This window comes from Eschscholzia californica, unplaced genomic scaffold (assembly GCF_041429995.1).
Source record: "Eschscholzia californica isolate CP2 unplaced genomic scaffold, dmEscCali1.0.p SCAF_1, whole genome shotgun sequence".
NCBI classification, from domain to species: domain Eukaryota; kingdom Viridiplantae; phylum Streptophyta; class Magnoliopsida; order Ranunculales; family Papaveraceae; genus Eschscholzia; species Eschscholzia californica.
This window is the reverse complement of record NW_028238198.1, coordinates 83,681,327-83,699,856: the sequence shown is the minus strand read 5'-3', so window position 1 is coordinate 83,699,856 and position 18,530 is coordinate 83,681,327. Positions and strand designations below refer to the sequence as shown.

The following is an 18,530-nucleotide window of genomic DNA, read 5'->3' as shown; positions in this document are numbered from 1 at the left end:
GTTCTCATTGGTCGAAATATTGGATCCAAAGGAAGGAGCTAGTCTCAATATGTGGAGAAATTACCTAGAAACTTTCTTAATGACTTGAATTTGTAATTTTTGCTGCCTTTGCTAGATCTCAATATCTCTACATCCATGATATTGCTGTACTCTTTTAAATATAAGAGTTATTTGGTTCTTAATGGATTCTTTACTGGAACAACAAAAAGAAAATACTATAGGTAGTTTAGAACAAAGGTGAATCTCTCAGTAGTTTAGAACAAAAAGAACCCATATCTCATTTGAGAACTTTTTTTTTTTTTTGAAACCAAGCGAACCATTTTCATTCATAAGTGATTAAATCACAATGTTACGTGGATGATAATTCTTATTTCTCTCATCTGAAAACTTTATGAGAGTTACATACATTTAAATGTAAAGTGTCTCATGAAGATCGAAAAAGAAATTGACTAGCCACCGACTCAATAAAATGACCCTAAAGGTCGAAAGATGAAAGGATCCTAAAGATCACGGATTAAAAGACCCAGAGGTCGACAAAATAACTGGAAAAAAACTAAAAGAACCACCCCCGCTGTCACCGGAAAACCGCCTCTGTCAACGGAAAAACCGTCGGCATCACCGGAAAACTGCCGCCACCATGGAAAAACCGCCGACACTGCGAGAAACCATTGTTCTGGCGAAGAAGCCACCCTGTACCAAACCATAAAACCACCACCATCTTCTCATACCATAAGACATACTTCCGCCATCACCATAAAACCACCACCACCACTGTTAAACACATCTCTTTATTCCACCACCACCACCTCTGTACGGCACCACATAGCCCACGCCACCACCACAGTATCTTCATGAAACCCCAGTGGAACTTGCCCTAAAATCCAGTCGCACCACCACTAAACTTCCATTCCACCATCATCCCATCACCATCACTAAAACCCACCACAAACCCACATCACCATCACGAAACACCACCAGATCTAGCCCTAAACCTCATTCACACACCACCACCACCACTTCCAACCACTAAGAACAGAAGATCCAAAACCTCGCCTCCACGACCAGATCTCGCCATGAACAAATCGCACCACCACGAACGTATTCACTGTAAGAGAGAGAGAGAGAGAGAGAGAGACGAAATCCTTGCCGGATCTGGCGGAAGTTTCTGAAAAAATCGGATACTGGACAAAGTTCTAGAGTGCTCTTGATTCAAGAATTTCTTCAAGTGTATTAGTTGAGTTAAAGTAAAAGATCTTTTCCTAGCATTCAAGAACTTAATTACATAGCCTATGGAAAAAAATTTACATAGCCTATGAAAATTACGAAAGTTTGCGCAATTTATTTTAAGGTTATATTATATTTGCCAGCACAATTAACATACTTAAGACATTGGTTATGACTAATGAGATCTAGTAACCAAATTGGTTGGATTTGGTAAAGAAATCAATCTCATGAATCAATCTATACCTAGTTTTGAGAGGAACATGTGTACACTAAAATCAATAACACAACAAACTTCTCCTATTTCGGTTTTGTGACTCTAGCTTTAACTTTTACTGTTTGGAAGCTTTTGATGTCAGTCTGTCTTCTTTTATTTGGAGTTCAAATTGACTCCAAATTTCATAAAAGAAAAAAATGTGGTTCATGCCATAAGACAAGAATGGGTCCCAATCCTCACCAACACAAACAAACCCTTCAACCACAACAAGACCCACCCTATATAATCATGTCTTTTCCTTCTTTCTCTACTCCCCATACTAGGCCACAATACAAAATATTTTCATGTGAACTATCTACTAATTGTCCTTCCCTCATTCTAGAATCGGCCCACCCCACTAGATTCCAACTGAAATGTGGCCCAGCCATGTACTATACTTGGGCTCAAGTAGGCTACTCTGGAAGTCTGGTTCAGGTTAAAACCCATATACGGGCCTTTATTGGGCTTGGGTGAAAGGCGGTACTGGGGTCGGGTACGATGTTATGACTATTCGTTAGAATCCACACCCGTCAACAACTGGTAGCCCAGTTGGTAAATACATATATTTCGCGATGCGGAAGTCCCAGGTTTCATATCATGAACCTATAATAAAAGAATTTTGGAGTTTATGCCAACACTTTCAGCAGTTGAGCCACCTCGACCAGCAAGGGTTAACTTATCAATGTCTGCCTCCTCCGTCACCTTCTCCACCTCCCTTGGAGTTACCACTTTTTCTTCTTTGATTCTTCTTTAAATCTCATCCACATAGAAACCCTAGTAATCAATCGATCAAACCAACTTGTCGAAAATGATGTCATCACCTCCACGACTTTTCCCCATTCATTTTCTCCTCCTAAAACTTATGCTTCTTGGTTGGTTCTTAAACCCTCCGGTCAACCTTTCCTATTTCCTCTTTCATTGGTCAAATTCTCAAGCTTTCAGTGGGTTTTGACTTTTGTCTAGTTTTTAAATGTGGTGGGTAGTCAATCTTTGGGGTTCTTCTTTAATATAACTTCTCATTTTCATTATTGGGTCTTTTTCTGAGGCTTACATTTTGATTGTCTCTTTTGATTAAAAGAAAGGTTGGTGAAAATAAGGTTTCATGGGTTGTTAAAGGTCAAATTTTGTGGGTGGAATGGTGGGTAACGATTTGATTTCTTATTGGTTCTATTGAATATGGTGGTCAAGAGTTAGAGTACTTTTGAAGGAAGTTTAATTAATGGGAATATGAGATTGGGTTTACATTTTCATTGTGTCTATTCTAGGGTTTCATTTGAATGATTTATCTGGTTTTTGAAATCTTCCTTTTGAGTTTAGGTGTTTATTTAGAAAAAATGGAGTCAAAGGCAGATGAGAAATCTGATGTTGGAATTAAAAGGGTGAAAAGTTTAGGAAGTATTAGTAGTAAAGACATGATTTTTAGAGCAGATAAGATTGATTTGAGTAATTTGGATTACCAGCTTGAGAAACTCATTAGCAAAAGGGTTTTTTCTAGGGACAGAGAGGTTACAAAACCAAAGGAAGAATGGGAGATTGAGTTTATGAAATTGGATATAAGGAATGTTATAGCTCATGGAACATATGGTACTGTTTATCGAGGTGTTTACGATGGCCAAGATGTTGCAGGTAAACTCTTTATGACCTTATATTCAATGAATTTTTAGTAGTTTTTTGATGATCCGAATATTTTCATATTTATGAGATATTGTCATTGATCTTTGTGTTCGACCGGTATATTATGATGTTTTTATCGATATGGTTGTAAGTGATCGTATTGATTTGATTCCAATTACCAATTCAAGCAGTGAACTTGATGTTTTTTTATCAACTTTTTGCATGTTTTCTGTAAAATTTACTTTCGACATACTACTGTTGAAGACAGAGTTTCGCTTAGACGTGTTTGTTCTTGGTAAGTAGGTATTGTGACAAGGTGAATGACTTTATTCGTAGAAAAAGTTATTAGGATGATATTATTTCATATCTAGCACAACAATTACTATAATTCAACTAAGATCAGATGCATACACACATGATTGAATAATCCTTGTCGTGGTTGGGTTCGATAAGGGTTTGAGACAAGTTTGGGAACCATTTAATTTGAGGTATCTTCGTGTTTTCAAATTCCGTGTCCTATCTAGTCATGCTTACTCGTGGAAATAGGTAATGCGTTTACAACACAATTTAATATGATTTTAACTGGTATTTAGCTTATGTATGAATTTTAACATGATAACATTGACTTCTGAGTAAATGATGGAAGAATCCACCCGATTTGTTATTAGGTGAGGGATCCCGTGCTTCCTGACTGCTCCACCTAGTATAGGGTAGGGCATTAGGAAGAAATCTCGGGTTGAGGGACTAAATTACTAAAACTATTTTTTTTTAAGACTGTCTTATCTCAGATGATCGATAAATGTTGTAGAGGCTTTGAGCAAATTGCTTGTTCATAATACCTTTATAGAGAATAGAGGATGTTTTGGAGATCTGTTCTAAGTTAATGAGACAAATAAATCTATGGACGTGGTAAATTGTTTAAAGGGCCCCATCAATATCGCGCCTGTGGGTTGTAATTAAGATTCCTATGCACTTCTTTAGTTGTTGAAAACATCAACAAGCTCTGTTGAAAAGTAACCTGCATAGTTACTGATTCTACAGAGAGAAAGACACCCAGTGGGCTTTTAGTATCCCCATCGCGTACCGCGTACCTAGTGCCCCGTACCCTTCTTGGGTGGGTGTGCGTTCCAGTACTCCAAATTTGGTGTACAGGAATTCTCTGTCTTAATTAACCCATTGTCGTTGTAAAAATCAATATGATCAACTAGTTGAGTAGTTATACAAGATTTTCTTATTAAGCTAGTTAAGATTTTAAGTTTTATGGAGATAGAATGTCTTAAAGTTGGTGTATCTATTATATATGCATCATAGAGAGTATATTTCGATTTTAAAAGTAGTCCAAAGCGTACTGCAACAAATAACATTGTACCGAAGGGGTATACCCCTACCTTACCCAATACTCACTAGAAGTGTACCACGTACCGAAATCCGTACCACGTTCAGGAGCTACCTGCCTACCAGGTAACATTGCTTTTAGGTCTCACTGTCTCATCCCTTATATGGATATGCAATGTCCAAATTAGTTGGTACACCAATATTTATCAAATCAAATTTGACAATACTAATGAACTTCTATTCTTTATCTGCTACTAAGGTTCTCATCTTAGTGCTACTTAAATATTGTAGTGAAGCTCTTGGATTGGGGTGAGGATGGTATTGCTACAGCTGCTGAAACTGCTGCTCTTCGGACATCATTTCGGCAAGAAGTTGCTGTTTGGCATAAACTTAATCATCCAAATGTTACTAAGGTAAATTTCACTTATTATACTTCGATCTAGATTGGAATTTCCGTGATGAAGTATCAAATTATAGTCTCTATGTTACAGTTCATTGGAGCTTCAATGGGAACATCAGATCTTAAGATCCCTCAAAGAAATTCTTCAATCGGTGATCATCATTCCCCTCCATCAAGAGCATGTTGTGTTGTTGTAGAGTATCTCCAGGGTGGAACTCTTAAGAACTATTTAATACGAAATCGAAGAAAAAAACTTCCCTTTAAGATAGTAATTAAACTAGCACTAGATCTTGCTAGAGGGTAGGTTGTTATCTTTTTATGTTCGGCAACTAAAAGCTTATAGATTGAAAATCTCTCAAGTCTTAACAGTTTTTTTTTTCTTTTTCTTGTACACATTTTGCAGTTTGAGTTATTTGCACTCACAGAAGATAGTACACCGTGATGTTAAAACCGAGAACATGTTGTTGGATACTAGTAGAACCTTAAAAATTGCGGATTTTGGTGTTGCTCGTGTAGAAGCTCAAAACCCAAAGGACATGACAGGTGCAACCGGTACTCTGGGGTATATGGCTCCTGAGGTACTAGTAGTGTCTCAAATTTACTCTCAATAATAGTTTATGATTCATTTTATCTCTTAGAGAATGAGATGTTATTTTACGATGAGAGAAGGTCAAAAACGAATGGCGTAGTTAGACGGAAAGTCATTTGTAGTTGGTACTATTATTGGATACTTGCAATCACGTCAGTCTTTATGTTGTATATCTTGTATATTTGTACCTGATTGTGTCGGCAATCAGCACTCTAAAGATCCTCTTCAGAGTTTAGGTTAACATTTTTGGATTCAACTAAAAACGAAGGATCTTATGTGTATCTGTGTGTTTTCCGTCTATCCTTGTTTTGGCCTATTTCCGCCCGTCATGTCCAACACCTTTTATCAGTGTTGGATTCCGTTACGTGTATCTTGTCCATATTACATATGAAAAAGAGATCATTTCAATATCTAATTAAAATTTTCGAAGAAAATAGATAACTATATACTTGGGATACTAAATGAATCAGAACTTGATGATTAGAATTAGAACGTATAATGAACTTACCTTCTTTATTTTTCTTTCAAGAATTCTAATCGGGTGCTTGGTTTGTAGGTCTTTGATGGTAAACCTTATAATAGAAGGTGCGATGTTTATAGCTTTGGGATATGCTTATGGGAAATTTACTGCTGCGATATGCCTTATCCTCATCTTAGCTTCGCTGAAGTCTCAGCAGCAGTTGTTCGTCAGGTTAGTACGATTTGAAATTTATACTATCATCTTCTTATTTATGAGATTGTTAGGTTTCTCCAAGTATAGACCCTGTCAAGCTAATTTGTTTCTTTTTGTGGTTATCCTTCTAGTCTATTATCGTTTATGACCAAAACTATAATTGATTCACCCACCAAACCAACTATATGCACTTATTTAACTATTTCTATAAATTTATATTACTTTTCAACCAATCTCCGTGACTGATCAATTTTAACATTTTTTGTTGGTAGAATTTGCGACCAGAAATACCTAGATGTTGTCCAAGCTCACTGGCAAACATAATGCGAAAATGCTGGGATGCAAACCTAGAAAGACGTCCGGACATGAATGAAGTAGTAAGGCTGTTAGAAGCCGTCGACACAAGCAAAGGAGGAGGTATGATACCGGAAGACCACGCAAATAGATGCTTTTGTTTTACTATTGGTCGTGGCCCGTGATTTTGCTCTTTTGATCCGCGATTGTTATGTTAGATGATTAGAAATTTCGATACGAAATGTTAATAGATATGCTCCCATTGTACAATAATAGTTTTTTTTTATTGCACATTATAATCATAAAAACAGTCTATATATTCCATAAATATATGATTTAAGTGTGAAAGGGTTATAGTTTGTTGGGAATTTTCTTGAAATAATGATATAAAGGTAGTTGAAACTTTCTTGTATCTTTGTATGTAATTGAAGCTTACTCAATTTTTTGTCATGAGGGGTGCCTTGCTTGCTTGGGGAAGAATCATATTTTGAGTATGGAATAAGATTAAGCTAAGCAAAAGGGAGAGTAAAATGAGAGTTTGAAATCCCTTTGAGGGTGTTGGAGTTGAGATTCTCCGGATTCCAATTTCTAATGAGAAAAGGTAGTGTGAGAATTCCTTTTTCCCTTTTAAGAGTATAAATCCAAACAAGAGGATGACCCACAATGTTTATCTGACACTTTATCCATAATCATCTCCACTCTCTTCTACCCATTACTCTGTTCTTCTTTACCTTTACCCATCTCTCTCTGTCTGTCTCCACTGCTTATTTATTTTTATTTTATTTTTTGTTTTTGTTGTTGACAAATTTGATTTTTGTGTATATGATACCAGAGAGTAAGAGAATGTTCCTTTACACTTGTTTTATTCTCATGTTTCTCGAAAACAAAATTCTCTCTTTACGAAAATAATGTTTTTTGTTCGGACCAGTCTTTTGTGTTGCTAACGATATTATTCGGTTTTACATTATAAGACTTCACAACTTTTAGAAGTGTCGTTAAAAAAATGGTGCTTATTCTTTGAAGCGATACCACTTTTATACCTCTACTGTAAGATTACTTTCCTTCTAAGATCGTGTCATATTAGACTACATGCCTTACTCATAAGATCAATATTGCAAAATACTACAAAATCTAAATATGCAGGACCACTTAAAAAAAATCGTTAGAAGGACCCATTATTTTGTAATGTTTGTATCTAATCTCTCACTAATGTGGGATTGCATTACAACAATTAAGATAATTTTTTTTTTTTTTTTTAGTACTATGTTGTTTTCCATTATACTATAAACACGTGCTATATATATATATAGAAAGTGGGGTTTCATGCTCCAGTTGTTTTGAGTTCCAGAGGAGGCTCTGCTACTTGCACAACTTACAACTCCGACTCAATCCGACTGAAATTTCGTCAGAAATCTCAAAAAAAAAAATGAAATTTCTTAAAGAAGATGACGACCAACATTCATCATCATCATCATCGTTGTCGTCAATGATGACAGATTTCCTACTAAAATCAGGAGGTTACGGCATCATTGATGGTGGATTAGCCACAGAACTCGAACGACATGGAGCTGACCTAAATGATCCTCTTTGGAGCGCTAAATGCCTCATCAGTTCTCCTCACCTAATCCGAACTGTATGTTTTTTTTTTCTTCTTTTCTCTTCTTCACCATTACTTAGATTAATAATATTCACTCGATCTATTTTCCATCCTTGTTAATCCATCTTACCCTCATCTTAATTCATATGGATTGCTTGATTATTATGATCTTTTCATTTTGGGTTTGTCTAATCTTTGTCTTGGGTAAGATTTTAATTTATCTTTTCCTTCCTTTTTTGGGTAAATTTGTAAGTTTCAAAGAGATAAAAAAAGGGTTTGGGTTAAAAATGTAAGATTTTTTCAAATGAAAGAACTATCTCTCTATCTGTTGTTGTTGTTGTTGTTTATGCCATAATATGAAAAGTAAGGAAATATATTATTGTGGTGAAGTTCAAGAAGAGATTTTTTTTGGGGCTAATTATATTTGGAATGATCTAATTGAAGATATTATGTTGGAATTGTGGGTAAACTTTGAAATTATACTAAAATTGTGTGATTCAATAGGCAGGGGAAGTAATTTCAAAAAAATAAGTGTTTGTTTTTTTCCAAGTTGGATATGAAACATGACTTAACTCTGAATTAACTCGAGTCATATTTCAGAAATTGATTTTGTCTGACTCGTGATGTGTGACTCGTCGGAATGACTGATTCAGGTTGATTTTGGGTCAGTCTGATTCCAACTATTCAAAATCAAAGAATGAGAAGAAAAAAAAATACTAACTATATAATAACTTAAATTGGCGATTCGTTTATCTTAGTGAAGAATTCAAGGTTTTTCTTACTTTTACAATTCTAACTGGTTTCTGTGAGCCGTTTCTAGTTTTTTTTTCCATCTTTTCTTCGTAACCTAAACTCATCAGCAGAGGCTTCATTTGAGGTGAACAAATAACAATTAGAAACTGACTTTAGTCTTCTAATTGTAGCCAACCATTGGGGCCAGGGTTCTCGTGTCTTCATCACTTCATCTTACTTTTCGTTCTTTCATTTTCATAAAGATTTATTTAGAGCTTTTAATTGATTTCTTCTATACCTTGTTCTTCTATCAATTGATAATTTGATGGTATAGGTACATCTAGACTATCTTGAAGCAGGTGCTGATATTATAATTACTGCATCTTATCAGGTACTGAGAAGTTTTCTTTCACTTACACCCAATTTTATCTGAGTTGTGGTTTGTAGGGAACTTTTTAATATGAACATATTTTGTATGACAGGCAACAATTCAGGGTTTTATGGCGAAAGGCTTATCCGAGGAAGGAAGTGAAGAACTGTTGCAGAAAAGTGTCAAAATCGCATGTGAGGCTCGGGATCTGTATTATCAGAAATCGTCGGAATGTTTATATGATGATACTGCAAAAGGAAAAGTTGTTAATAAACGACCTCTTTTGGTCGCCGCCTCTGTAGGTAGCTACGGAGCTTATTTAGCCGATGGGTCTGAGTACGAGTAAGTTCTTATTTGTTAGAATCATATTAAGTTATCAAAAGCTTGGTCATTCGCGATTCGTATTGTCGTTTTATCATTATTTTAACGAATTAGATTTGAGGATAATGACCATATCCCAGTCCTCTGATCCGTTCAAATTTCACCGACTTTGCGACTTTGCACATAAGTTCTGGATCTTCGGGCTTCATTAACTTTTTCGACTCCGTAGTCTTCCATTGAATTTCGTACTCGTACTTGCTACAATGACAAAAGGTTCATAATTTTCTGGTTTATTTTGCAAGGCACGAAATGAACTACTGATTTACTTTATTCTTAAGCATCTCAAGTTGCACAAGCATCTTCTTTCTCTTCACTTTATCTTTAACAAATTCCCGTTTACTTCTTTTGCTGAAGTGGGAACTACGGTGAATCTGTGACACTTGCCACTTTGAAGGAATTCCATAGAAGAAGAGTTCAGGTTCTAGCAGAATCAGGTGCTGATCTCATAGCATTCGAAACAATTCCAAATAAGCTAGAAGCTCAGGTAACTTTTGATCCTACAACGATGGTAGTTTCTGATTCGTAGTATCTGCTTTAACAAGCTCGTTTGCCTTCTCCGATAATGCTGGGATCTTATCGTGGGCTTATCTCGTAAATTTGGTTGGTGCTCACTCACACAGGCATTTGTTGAACTACTTGAGGAAGATGACATAAAGATTCCAGCATGGTTTTCTTTCAATTCGAAGGATGGGTTGAATGTGGTTAGTGGAGATTCTATGACTGAGTGTGCATCAGTTGCTGATTCATGTAAGAAGGTTGTCGCCGTCGGGATTAACTGCACTCCTCCTAGATTTATTCTTGGACTGATTCTTTCTGTGCAGAAGGTTTTTCCTTTTAACCCCAATCTTCATTTATTCGTGAATGAGATGCTTACTAGAAATATTTAAAATATAGGAGTGGCGAATAAGAGGACTAAACAATGTCGGAAAACTATTCCTTTTTTAAAGTTTGTACTGCTTTTTCACTGGCTCGGCAGTTTTCTGTTAGATATTTTGCATAAATGTCTTGGAAACCTCTAATAATATCGCTGGTCAATCTTGCAGGTGACAAATAAACCAATACTCATATATCCAAACAGTGGGGAGACCTATGATGCGGATCAAAAGGAATGGGTGGTAAGTTCACTTAACTACTATATTTAACAACGTTTAGTTATTTCTACTGCCAAACCTCGGAACTATAGTTCACTAGGTTAAACTTTTTAGTTAGCGCTTAGTGATGGATTTAGGTTCTCTGATGAAAACCAGAATTCTCACATTCTGATTTCTTGTTTACATTTTGACTCGTGTTTGCTTGCATTGGAAACCTTTTGAGCCTAACGGGTTGTTGTGGTAACTCTTGTTGGTCTCTTGTTCCTCCTATCTCAGTCACCAGTATGAGCTTTGCGTCTGAAAGTCTAAGTCCGGCTACAATAGGAAAACTTGAGTAGAACTCCTTAGGCCAAGTTGAAATCTCAAAAAAAAAAAAATTATGTAAGCTTTGTGTAGCTCCAACTCTCATTATAAACCAGCAGGAACTCAGAAGTTCCTGCATAGTATATAAAACTTTCGCTGTGTCAGCATAGTTTAAAGGGTATGAATCCGTGTCGAGACCTAGAGGGTGGAAACTAGGTAATTACTCCAGCCAAGAGTTGTTGACATCTTATAACCAAGACTAAGGAAATGTAGTCTATTTTGGGTCGATCTTCTTCTTGAAATCTAGCTAGGTAAACAATGGGTTGGTAAAATGACAATGATCTTTGACTAGTTCAAATTTTTGCATCTTACATATTTTATAATGTTGCAGCAATCGACAGGGGTGACAGATGAAGACTTTATATCGTATGTAAACAAATGGCGTGAAGCCGGAGCTTCACTTATAGGTGGTTGCTGCAGGACAACTCCAAATACTATCAGAGCCATTTATAAAGTCCTCTCTTCTTCTGCATCTTCAACTCAGTCTCACTAGTAGTAGTCTCTAACAAGATCAGGTACTAATCTGAATAGCCAGAATCAACACCAGAAACACAAACAACTCAATTATCATCTACTCTTCAGCCTCCTGTTTCCCGTTTGTCATCATAAATATTTCTCTTTTTCCATTTGTTTTTTTTCTTGTCAAGACAGATAGTTTACTTGAGAGCAAGATTGTCTTATTTGAACCTCTTTGTTGATTTGATCATTTCATGAAACAATCAAAAAAATGATTCTAGCAGAAAAACATACTACTATTATTATTATTATTATTATATATAAAAAAAACTATACAATCAAAAGTGAGGTTTTTTTTTTCTCATGGTCTTCTTCGAAATCAACCCAAACAGACATCAAGAGAAACAAAAACAAACATTCTTAAATCTGAATCATCTTAGAGTCAAAGAAAATTTCAGATTTGACTTCCAAAAAAAGAACAAATACTAAGGAAGTCCATCTCTCTACTTGAACACCTGATCTCCTCTGGATCTCGACGAAGAAAATTTCCGAAGTGATGAAAAAGGATGACGGTGGTCATGTCCTTCCCGTCTTTTCTTTTCTTTATAGTATTCTTCACATCTTTGAACACACTCTTTGCGTTCGGTGTAGCTGAAATGTTGTTGGTGTTGACATTGGTGCTTGCACTGTTTTAGCTCTGGATCTTCTATCTTCTCATTCTTACTATGGTTTTCATTGATAGAATATGAAGATGTTGTATTTGTTAACAATAGTAATAATACTGAGAGTAATAGTATCACAAGGAATGACAACCTTTGAGATATCACCATGATCACCACTTTAGCTGTCTCTACTTTGAACCCACGTATACGTGTGAGTGTGTATATATATGTGTGTTGATAAGGACAGCATGCAGATGGGACAAGGGGTTATTCCATGTGTTGATGAAGGGAGGAGATGTTATCAGTCATGGGTTTCGATGCGACGACACGACCACCTTGGGGTGCCTGTTAGGCTTCATTGTTCACAGCCATCTGTTTCCCCTGTTTACTTTTTGTTGAGAAAGTTGTGTATTATATCTGTTTTCTCCTTATTGAAGGAGAAATCTTCTCTCACCCACAGAGGAATGAAACGACACCAGATTAAGAATACTATATCACGGACCAGGCAGCAAAATAATGATTTTGATAATCGAGTATTGGTTGGGGGTGTGCCAGGCCAATGCAATAGTGCAACACAAAGGCGACACTCAAGAGCCCCAGCAGCAAGCTACTGTGATGGACTCTCCCCCATGAAAAAAATTAATTTAATATCGTGTGATCCAATGGACCACATATCAGATATTAAACTGATAAGAACAGATACTACACTTGATCTTAGCCAAAAGGCCGAGAAAGGTATGCTCTTTTCATTCTATTTGATACTGTTTTGTAATAGTTTCCAACTCCCATGCTCATTCAAACTCATCTATGTGGTACTATTTCAACCAAAGGTCTAAACAACTTCTTGAATCCATGAGGAACTACCACATTAGGAGCGATTAGAACTGTCTAAACAACTTCAAGGAATTGAAATGATTCATAGACAGTTTTCTCTACTTATGAAAATCAAGGATGGCTCTTGACCATATCCTATCAATATTGAAACTCAGATAGAGAACCGTCTGCTATACCATTTCAAACTATAGACAACGCTACAAATAAATTTAAGATCTTAGACTCCACCACTTGGGTAGATCTTAGGCGAGTGCCCCTCCTAAGTGCAATGGAAGTCACTAACCTAGGCCATGATCTTTCTTGATCAACCATTTACCCCGTCCAGATAAATATGTTTGCAGGTACCTCACCGAACTTCTTTTGTATGGTTATGGTATATAGCTATCTTTAACACTTTGACGATGTGGGACTATATTACTAAAAATATTAAAGTTGCTTGGATGTAATACTAACAATTTTTTTTTTTTTTGATGAAGGATGTGATAACAAGTTGGATGTGGTAGCTTAAACTACAATAGTGATGGGAGGAATGAAAAGTCAAAACTGAGCAGTAGCTGAAATGGTCGCCCTCTCTGCTCAGGTTTGGATTTTCGACTTCTTTTTCCTCTGGGTTCTTGAGTTTTAAAATTTAAAACATGTATAAAGAAATTGATAGTTAAGTATTGAATATTTTAGCGTAAAATGCACTTCCTCTCCTTAGAAATTCTCCCAAACCCGAAAGAAATAGGCGGTATGGGTATCAAACATTTATCTAAAGTCAATCAGTCTATTGTGGCTAAACTAGCATGAAGATTGTTAGTCCAACCTAATGCTACTTTGCCTAAGATTCTCACTGCTAAGTATTATAATACAATTACATTTTGGGATGTAAAGGAAAAAGCTAATGCTACTCCATTATGGAATGCACTTATGAAGGTAAAAGATAAAATCAGAGGTCAATGTTGCTGACAAATTGGGGACAGTTCGTCTTCAAAAACTACTTTGGATCCGTGGATTCCGACAACAACAAACTTCAAGCCCCAAATCATTGAGCAACTTCCTAGAAACATATACTAGGTTTTCAGATTTAATAGATCACACAAACTTCTCATGGAAAATGGAAGTTATGAATATATATTTTTCAAAAGCTACTGCAAAGGTTATTTCAGAGATTAAAATTTCAAAATATATGTTATTAGACATACTATAGAGTTCATGTCGAACTCCCTCAGAGGGAATCGACGCGAAGGTTGCTTCGTGTTAACTATGAAGTACACGACAACAAAGGATTAGGGTTGAACATCCCATGAATCTAGAAAGTCCTAATTACAATACCAGAGAAGGCAAATGAGTAGCATAACTGTGAAACCCGAATTAAGTCAAACCAAAATCAGTAGCATCGTCAATCATCAACCAGCAAAAGCAAACCGACCTACATCGAGAGAGAGGTTCTATGTGTGAGCAAGAAAGATGCCAAACAGAGAAAGAAAGGGAGAATCCCTGAGACGAGAAAGGCTTGCGTGAGAGAGACATAGAGGAGATGAACAAGAATAGGTTTGTTTTTACCGAACACAAAATGATAGACGAAAGGGATAGCAAGAGAGGGTTCGTGAAAACGAAGAATGGGTCGGAATTAGGGGTGAGCAACGGTAGACCAAACAGACCAGACCGAACGCGACCGAACCAAACCGAATGGTTTTTAGGCCGAACCGAACAATATTCGGCTAGACTCAACTTAAAAAACGATCAACCGATCATTGTTTGGTTTGGCTTTGGCTTTAGTTTTTGAAAACCGCCAAAATCGAACCGACCTTATGAGGTTAAATCTCAGCCATCGGGAGGACCAAAGGAGGGAAAAAGATAGCCTCCTCCCTTATAAGGGAAAAAATAACCTTCTCCCTTATAAGGGAAAAAATAACCTTCTCGGACAGTAGGACTGTTCAAAAGTCCCAACAACACTACTCTCTCCCTATCTCTCTCTGCTTCTGTCTAGAATGGCTCCTCTGAAGAAATCGAAGAAAAAATTGAAGCACTCAAAGAAAGATAAAAGCACGAGCAGAAGTATAGCTTCTTTAGAAACCAAATCGATTGAAGCTGACTGGTGGGATAGTTTTTGGCACAAACACTCTTCTTTTGGTATTTTCTTTTATACTCACTTATTTCATTTCATCTTGCGTCCTTTCTATTAATCTTCTACCATTTCTCATATCTGATGAAAATTTCTCTAAACTAAGAAACGGGTATTCTCAAATTCATTCATCTTACTTGATAGTTTGTCTGTTGTGGGTTCTTCTTACCTAGGAGTAATTTCCTATTCATGCAATTTATTCTTCCCGCAGAAAGGATGAGCATTTACAGGTCGAAGATGCTCCATCTAAACCTCGAGCTGCAAATACTATGCATTGATGGCAGGCCCAGCTCCGGTCCACAGCTCCATCTTAACAATCAACCACAACCCAAAAAGGAAGAATAAAAATTGATAATCGAGTATTGGAAGGGGGTGTGCCAGGCCAATACAATAGTGCAACGAAAAGGCGACATATGAGAGCCCCAGCAGCAAGCTACTGTGGTGGACTCTCCCCCATGAAAAAAATTAATTTAATATCGTGTGATCCAATGGACCACATATCAGATATTAAACTGATAAGAACAGATACTACACTTGATCTTAGCCAAAAGGCCGAGAAAGGTATGCTTTCTTCATTCTATTTGATACTGTTTTGTAATAGTTTCCAACTCCCATGCTCATTCAAACTCATCTATGTGGGACTATTTCAGCCCACGCCAGGCTATTCATGTGTGTTACATCTTGAAATGCCTTCATTGAATTAATTTCCAAACATGACTTTCCTCCTACAATGGGTTGTTGCTCTTGACTGGAAATATACGTATAGACAACCTCAGTTCCGTTAAATCCGTGAAGAACTACCACATCAGGACCGATTAGAACTGCCTAAACAACTTCTTCAAATACACAAGGAAATGACTCGATTTAAAATACGAGGAAATGAATTGATTCATAGACAGTTTTTTCTCATACATATGAAACTTAAGCGTGACTTCGATCAAGAATGAATATATCCCATCTATATTGAAATTCAGAAGGAGAACAATTTGCTACCCCATTTGAAACTAGTGACAGACACTCCAACAAAATTTAAGATGAAATTCAGAAGGGAATGAATTGATTCATAGTCGGTTTTCTCTATGTATGCAACTTCTGTATGACTTGGTCAATGATGACTACATCATCCAACTACAGACGGCACTTCAAAATTTAACATAAGATTGGCAGGGGCCGCACGAACACGTACCCCCTCTATCACAAATTATGACATAGACTCCACCACTTGGGTAGATCTTAGGCGAGTGCCCCTCCTAAGTGCAATGGAGGTCACTAACCTAGGCCATGGTCCTTCTTGATCAACCATTGACCCCGTCCAGGTAAGTATGTTTTTAAGTACAACGCCAACCACATTTTGTATCACTGTGATATATGGCTTTCCCCTTTCTTCCTAGATGTGGGACTATAATAATTAATATCCAACTACAAACAGGGAATTGTAGACCAATATAAGTTTTGACAGAGTTACAATGGATTTCAGCCTAACAAATGAAATACCCAATCCATGGGTCCCCAATTTCCGCTCAAAATTAAAGTTTGGAGTGTAGGCTGCTTTTTCATTAAAAATCTAAAACAATAGACGTTTTGCTTGTGGTTCTATGTTTTGGCTAATGAAGTTACATATTTTGTTGTTTCAATGAGATACAACACTTATTGAACTAATCCCGAGCATATTCATATAAAAATATAGAAACTCTAAAGCAAGATATGTTTTTTGCTTCAAACCATAACAAATTTGAGAATACATTACATGTCTCTATACGAGAAATATAGAATATGTGTACTAAGATGTATTGTACATGAAATTTACAACAATGTCACCCAAAACTGAAAACTAACACCGAAGAAGTCAAATGATGCAACTCTTACCAGGCCAAAGGAACATGAAGAGCTCGACCGAGGAGCAAATTCAGAAAAGAAGTTGAAGAATAATGCTTAATTATCCATGGTTAATTCTCTTTTGCCCCTCAATTTGTAGTTAAATCCTGATTTGACCCCTAACTTGAAACCAACTATCCTTTTGGCACTTGTGAGTGTCAAGATTCCTTTTTGGACCATATATTTTTTTTCAAATTTGTACTTATTCTGTTGTATTTTAATTTTGTTATTCATAAAAAAAAATTCTCTTTCACTTTTCCACTCTCTCATTTATACTATACTTTTGTCTCTTCATTTTTCGTCGTTATCCACTTCCCTTTTTTCCTTTTGTTGTTGTAATGGAGGGGAGGGTTCACTTTGTTGAAACCTTTCGTCTTCTTGGACGACTAGCTTAGTACGTTGATTATATTTTGGTTTGGTAAGTCAAAGAAACTTGCGTCTTTTTTTGTGTATGTTGATTAATGAGTCGACGTTCGTTTCAATTGATGTTTATGATTTATGAACTATGTTTTTTTTAATTTCTTATGAGTTACGAATCTTAGATAATTATTTCAAGTTTATTTCGTTAGTTGACGTCTAATTGTATCTTAACATTGTTTGATTCATATTTAGTTATTTAATTGATTGTCAATTGATATAGGTTGATGTTTGATTCATGTTTGATTGTTTTAATTATAAATTTTACATATATGTGAAATCCGTCGTTGAGAATGTATTCTAACGAAATGTTGACTGGTTAACGGTGTTATAACGGTAAGTGAAAAAGGGGGTCATCTGGCTATTTTCGACAAAGTAGGGGGCTAGGCAGGAAACAGGTCACAAAGTTGGAGACTATTCGAGAAATAACCCTAATTTTTACTTAAAGTTAATTTTGTAAATGTAAATTTTTGTTTTTATTTCCCGTAAAAAACACATGCCTTGAAGATTTTACAAAGAAACATGGATTTCCTAGAGAATTTATTCCCCGAGACATTTCTTTATCTCCCAAAGCCGCAGTCTTAGAGAAAACGCCACGGGTTTTGTCTAGTGAAGCAGCGAATGCGTCGTCATCGAAAATAACACAACCAATACCCAAACGTTGTCGATCTGAGGAGTGAAAACATCGACTAACGCCTCAACATCTACCTAGGGCTTTTACATCTCCAATTTTGTTAAATACTATCAGCAATAATGAATCCGGTAACTGGTGGAAATGATCGATCTCATCCTCTTCTTCCGACCTTATTTTCAGCGTTAGATCAGAACTCGTCGGATAAGACATGTTATAGTTTGAATTGGATGAAATTGGTATAAAGAAACACTAATAAATGATTCAAAATCTCAAAATCGAAATAAAGATGGTGATGGTAGGTAAGGAATATGGATATAGATCTAACAGAGGATATGATAATATATCATCATCTAATTAATTAAAGAGGATGGAGAATACATACCGAAGTCAAAAACTCCCCCACCACTCCCCATTCCTAACTCCGCAGTAACCATAATTTCCAAATCCAGTTGGGAAGTTTTACAAGAGCCTCCTCTTTCTGCTTGAAACGCCTCTTTTCTAAAAGCGCCCCCTAAATCAAGAAAAGGTTTTTTGGGCTTACCCCCTCGTCACTAATTGGTAATTGAGTTTACCCCCCTCAATAATGAGTAATTGAACTTACCTCTTTAGACTTACTATTAGTGACAAAA

At 36.4% G+C, this 18,530-nt stretch overlaps 2 protein-coding genes and 4 non-coding genes across 6 annotated transcripts; 2 read left to right on the top strand and 4 right to left on the bottom strand.

Moving 5' to 3' along the window:
* The first annotated feature begins 2,091 nt into the window (after positions 1-2,091).
* LOC147570169 (serine/threonine-protein kinase 54-like) lies at positions 2,092-6,794 on the top strand. Its single transcript, XM_086656716.1, has 6 exons — positions 2,092-3,103; positions 4,718-4,839; positions 4,918-5,126; positions 5,230-5,404; positions 5,972-6,106; positions 6,361-6,794. The coding sequence occupies exons 1-6, from the start codon at positions 2,755-2,757 to the stop codon at positions 6,565-6,567; spliced, it is 1,197 nt and encodes a 398-aa protein (XP_086512842.1). The 5' UTR covers positions 2,092-2,754; the 3' UTR covers positions 6,568-6,794.
* Positions 6,795-7,573: 779 nt separating this feature from the next.
* Positions 7,574-11,661, top strand: LOC147570168 (homocysteine S-methyltransferase 2-like). The gene is made up of 7 exons (XM_086656717.1): positions 7,574-8,015; positions 9,046-9,102; positions 9,194-9,423; positions 9,817-9,946; positions 10,083-10,286; positions 10,506-10,577; positions 11,248-11,661. The coding sequence occupies exons 1-7, from the start codon at positions 7,809-7,811 to the stop codon at positions 11,407-11,409; spliced, it is 1,062 nt and encodes a 353-aa protein (XP_086512843.1). The 5' UTR covers positions 7,574-7,808; the 3' UTR covers positions 11,410-11,661.
* Positions 11,662-12,575: 914 nt separating this feature from the next.
* LOC147570167 (U2 spliceosomal RNA) lies at positions 12,576-12,773 on the bottom strand. The gene has a single exon (XR_015231576.1). It is a non-coding gene; the product is annotated as a U2 spliceosomal RNA (small nuclear RNA).
* A 263-nt stretch (positions 12,774-13,036) lies between these two features.
* On the bottom strand, positions 13,037-13,201 carry LOC147570166 (U1 spliceosomal RNA). The gene has a single exon (XR_015231517.1). It is a non-coding gene; the product is annotated as a U1 spliceosomal RNA (small nuclear RNA).
* A 2,141-nt stretch (positions 13,202-15,342) lies between these two features.
* Positions 15,343-15,540, bottom strand: LOC147570165 (U2 spliceosomal RNA). The gene has a single exon (XR_015231579.1). It is a non-coding gene; the product is annotated as a U2 spliceosomal RNA (small nuclear RNA).
* A 599-nt stretch (positions 15,541-16,139) lies between these two features.
* LOC147570164 (U1 spliceosomal RNA) lies at positions 16,140-16,299 on the bottom strand. The gene has a single exon (XR_015231697.1). It is a non-coding gene; the product is annotated as a U1 spliceosomal RNA (small nuclear RNA).
* Between the last annotated feature and the right edge of the window lie 2,231 nt (positions 16,300-18,530).

Excerpts from the sequence above, each read along its gene's own strand:
- LOC147570169 (XM_086656716.1), top strand. The coding sequence starts at position 2,755 with ATGATTTATCTGGTTTTTGAAATCTTCCTTTTGAGTTTAGGTGTTTAT. Across the intron at positions 3,104-4,717 it reads CGATGGCCAAGATGTTGCAG|TGAAGCTCTTGGATTGGGGT; the intron begins GTAAACTCTTTA and ends TAAATATTGTAG. Across the intron at positions 6,107-6,360 it reads CAGCAGCAGTTGTTCGTCAG|AATTTGCGACCAGAAATACC; the intron begins GTTAGTACGATT and ends TTTTGTTGGTAG.
- LOC147570168 (XM_086656717.1), top strand. The coding sequence starts at position 7,809 with ATGAAATTTCTTAAAGAAGATGACGACCAACATTCATCATCATCATCA. Across the intron at positions 8,016-9,045 it reads CTCCTCACCTAATCCGAACT|GTACATCTAGACTATCTTGA; the intron begins GTATGTTTTTTT and ends TTGATGGTATAG. Across the intron at positions 9,103-9,193 it reads TAATTACTGCATCTTATCAG|GCAACAATTCAGGGTTTTAT; the intron begins GTACTGAGAAGT and ends TTTGTATGACAG.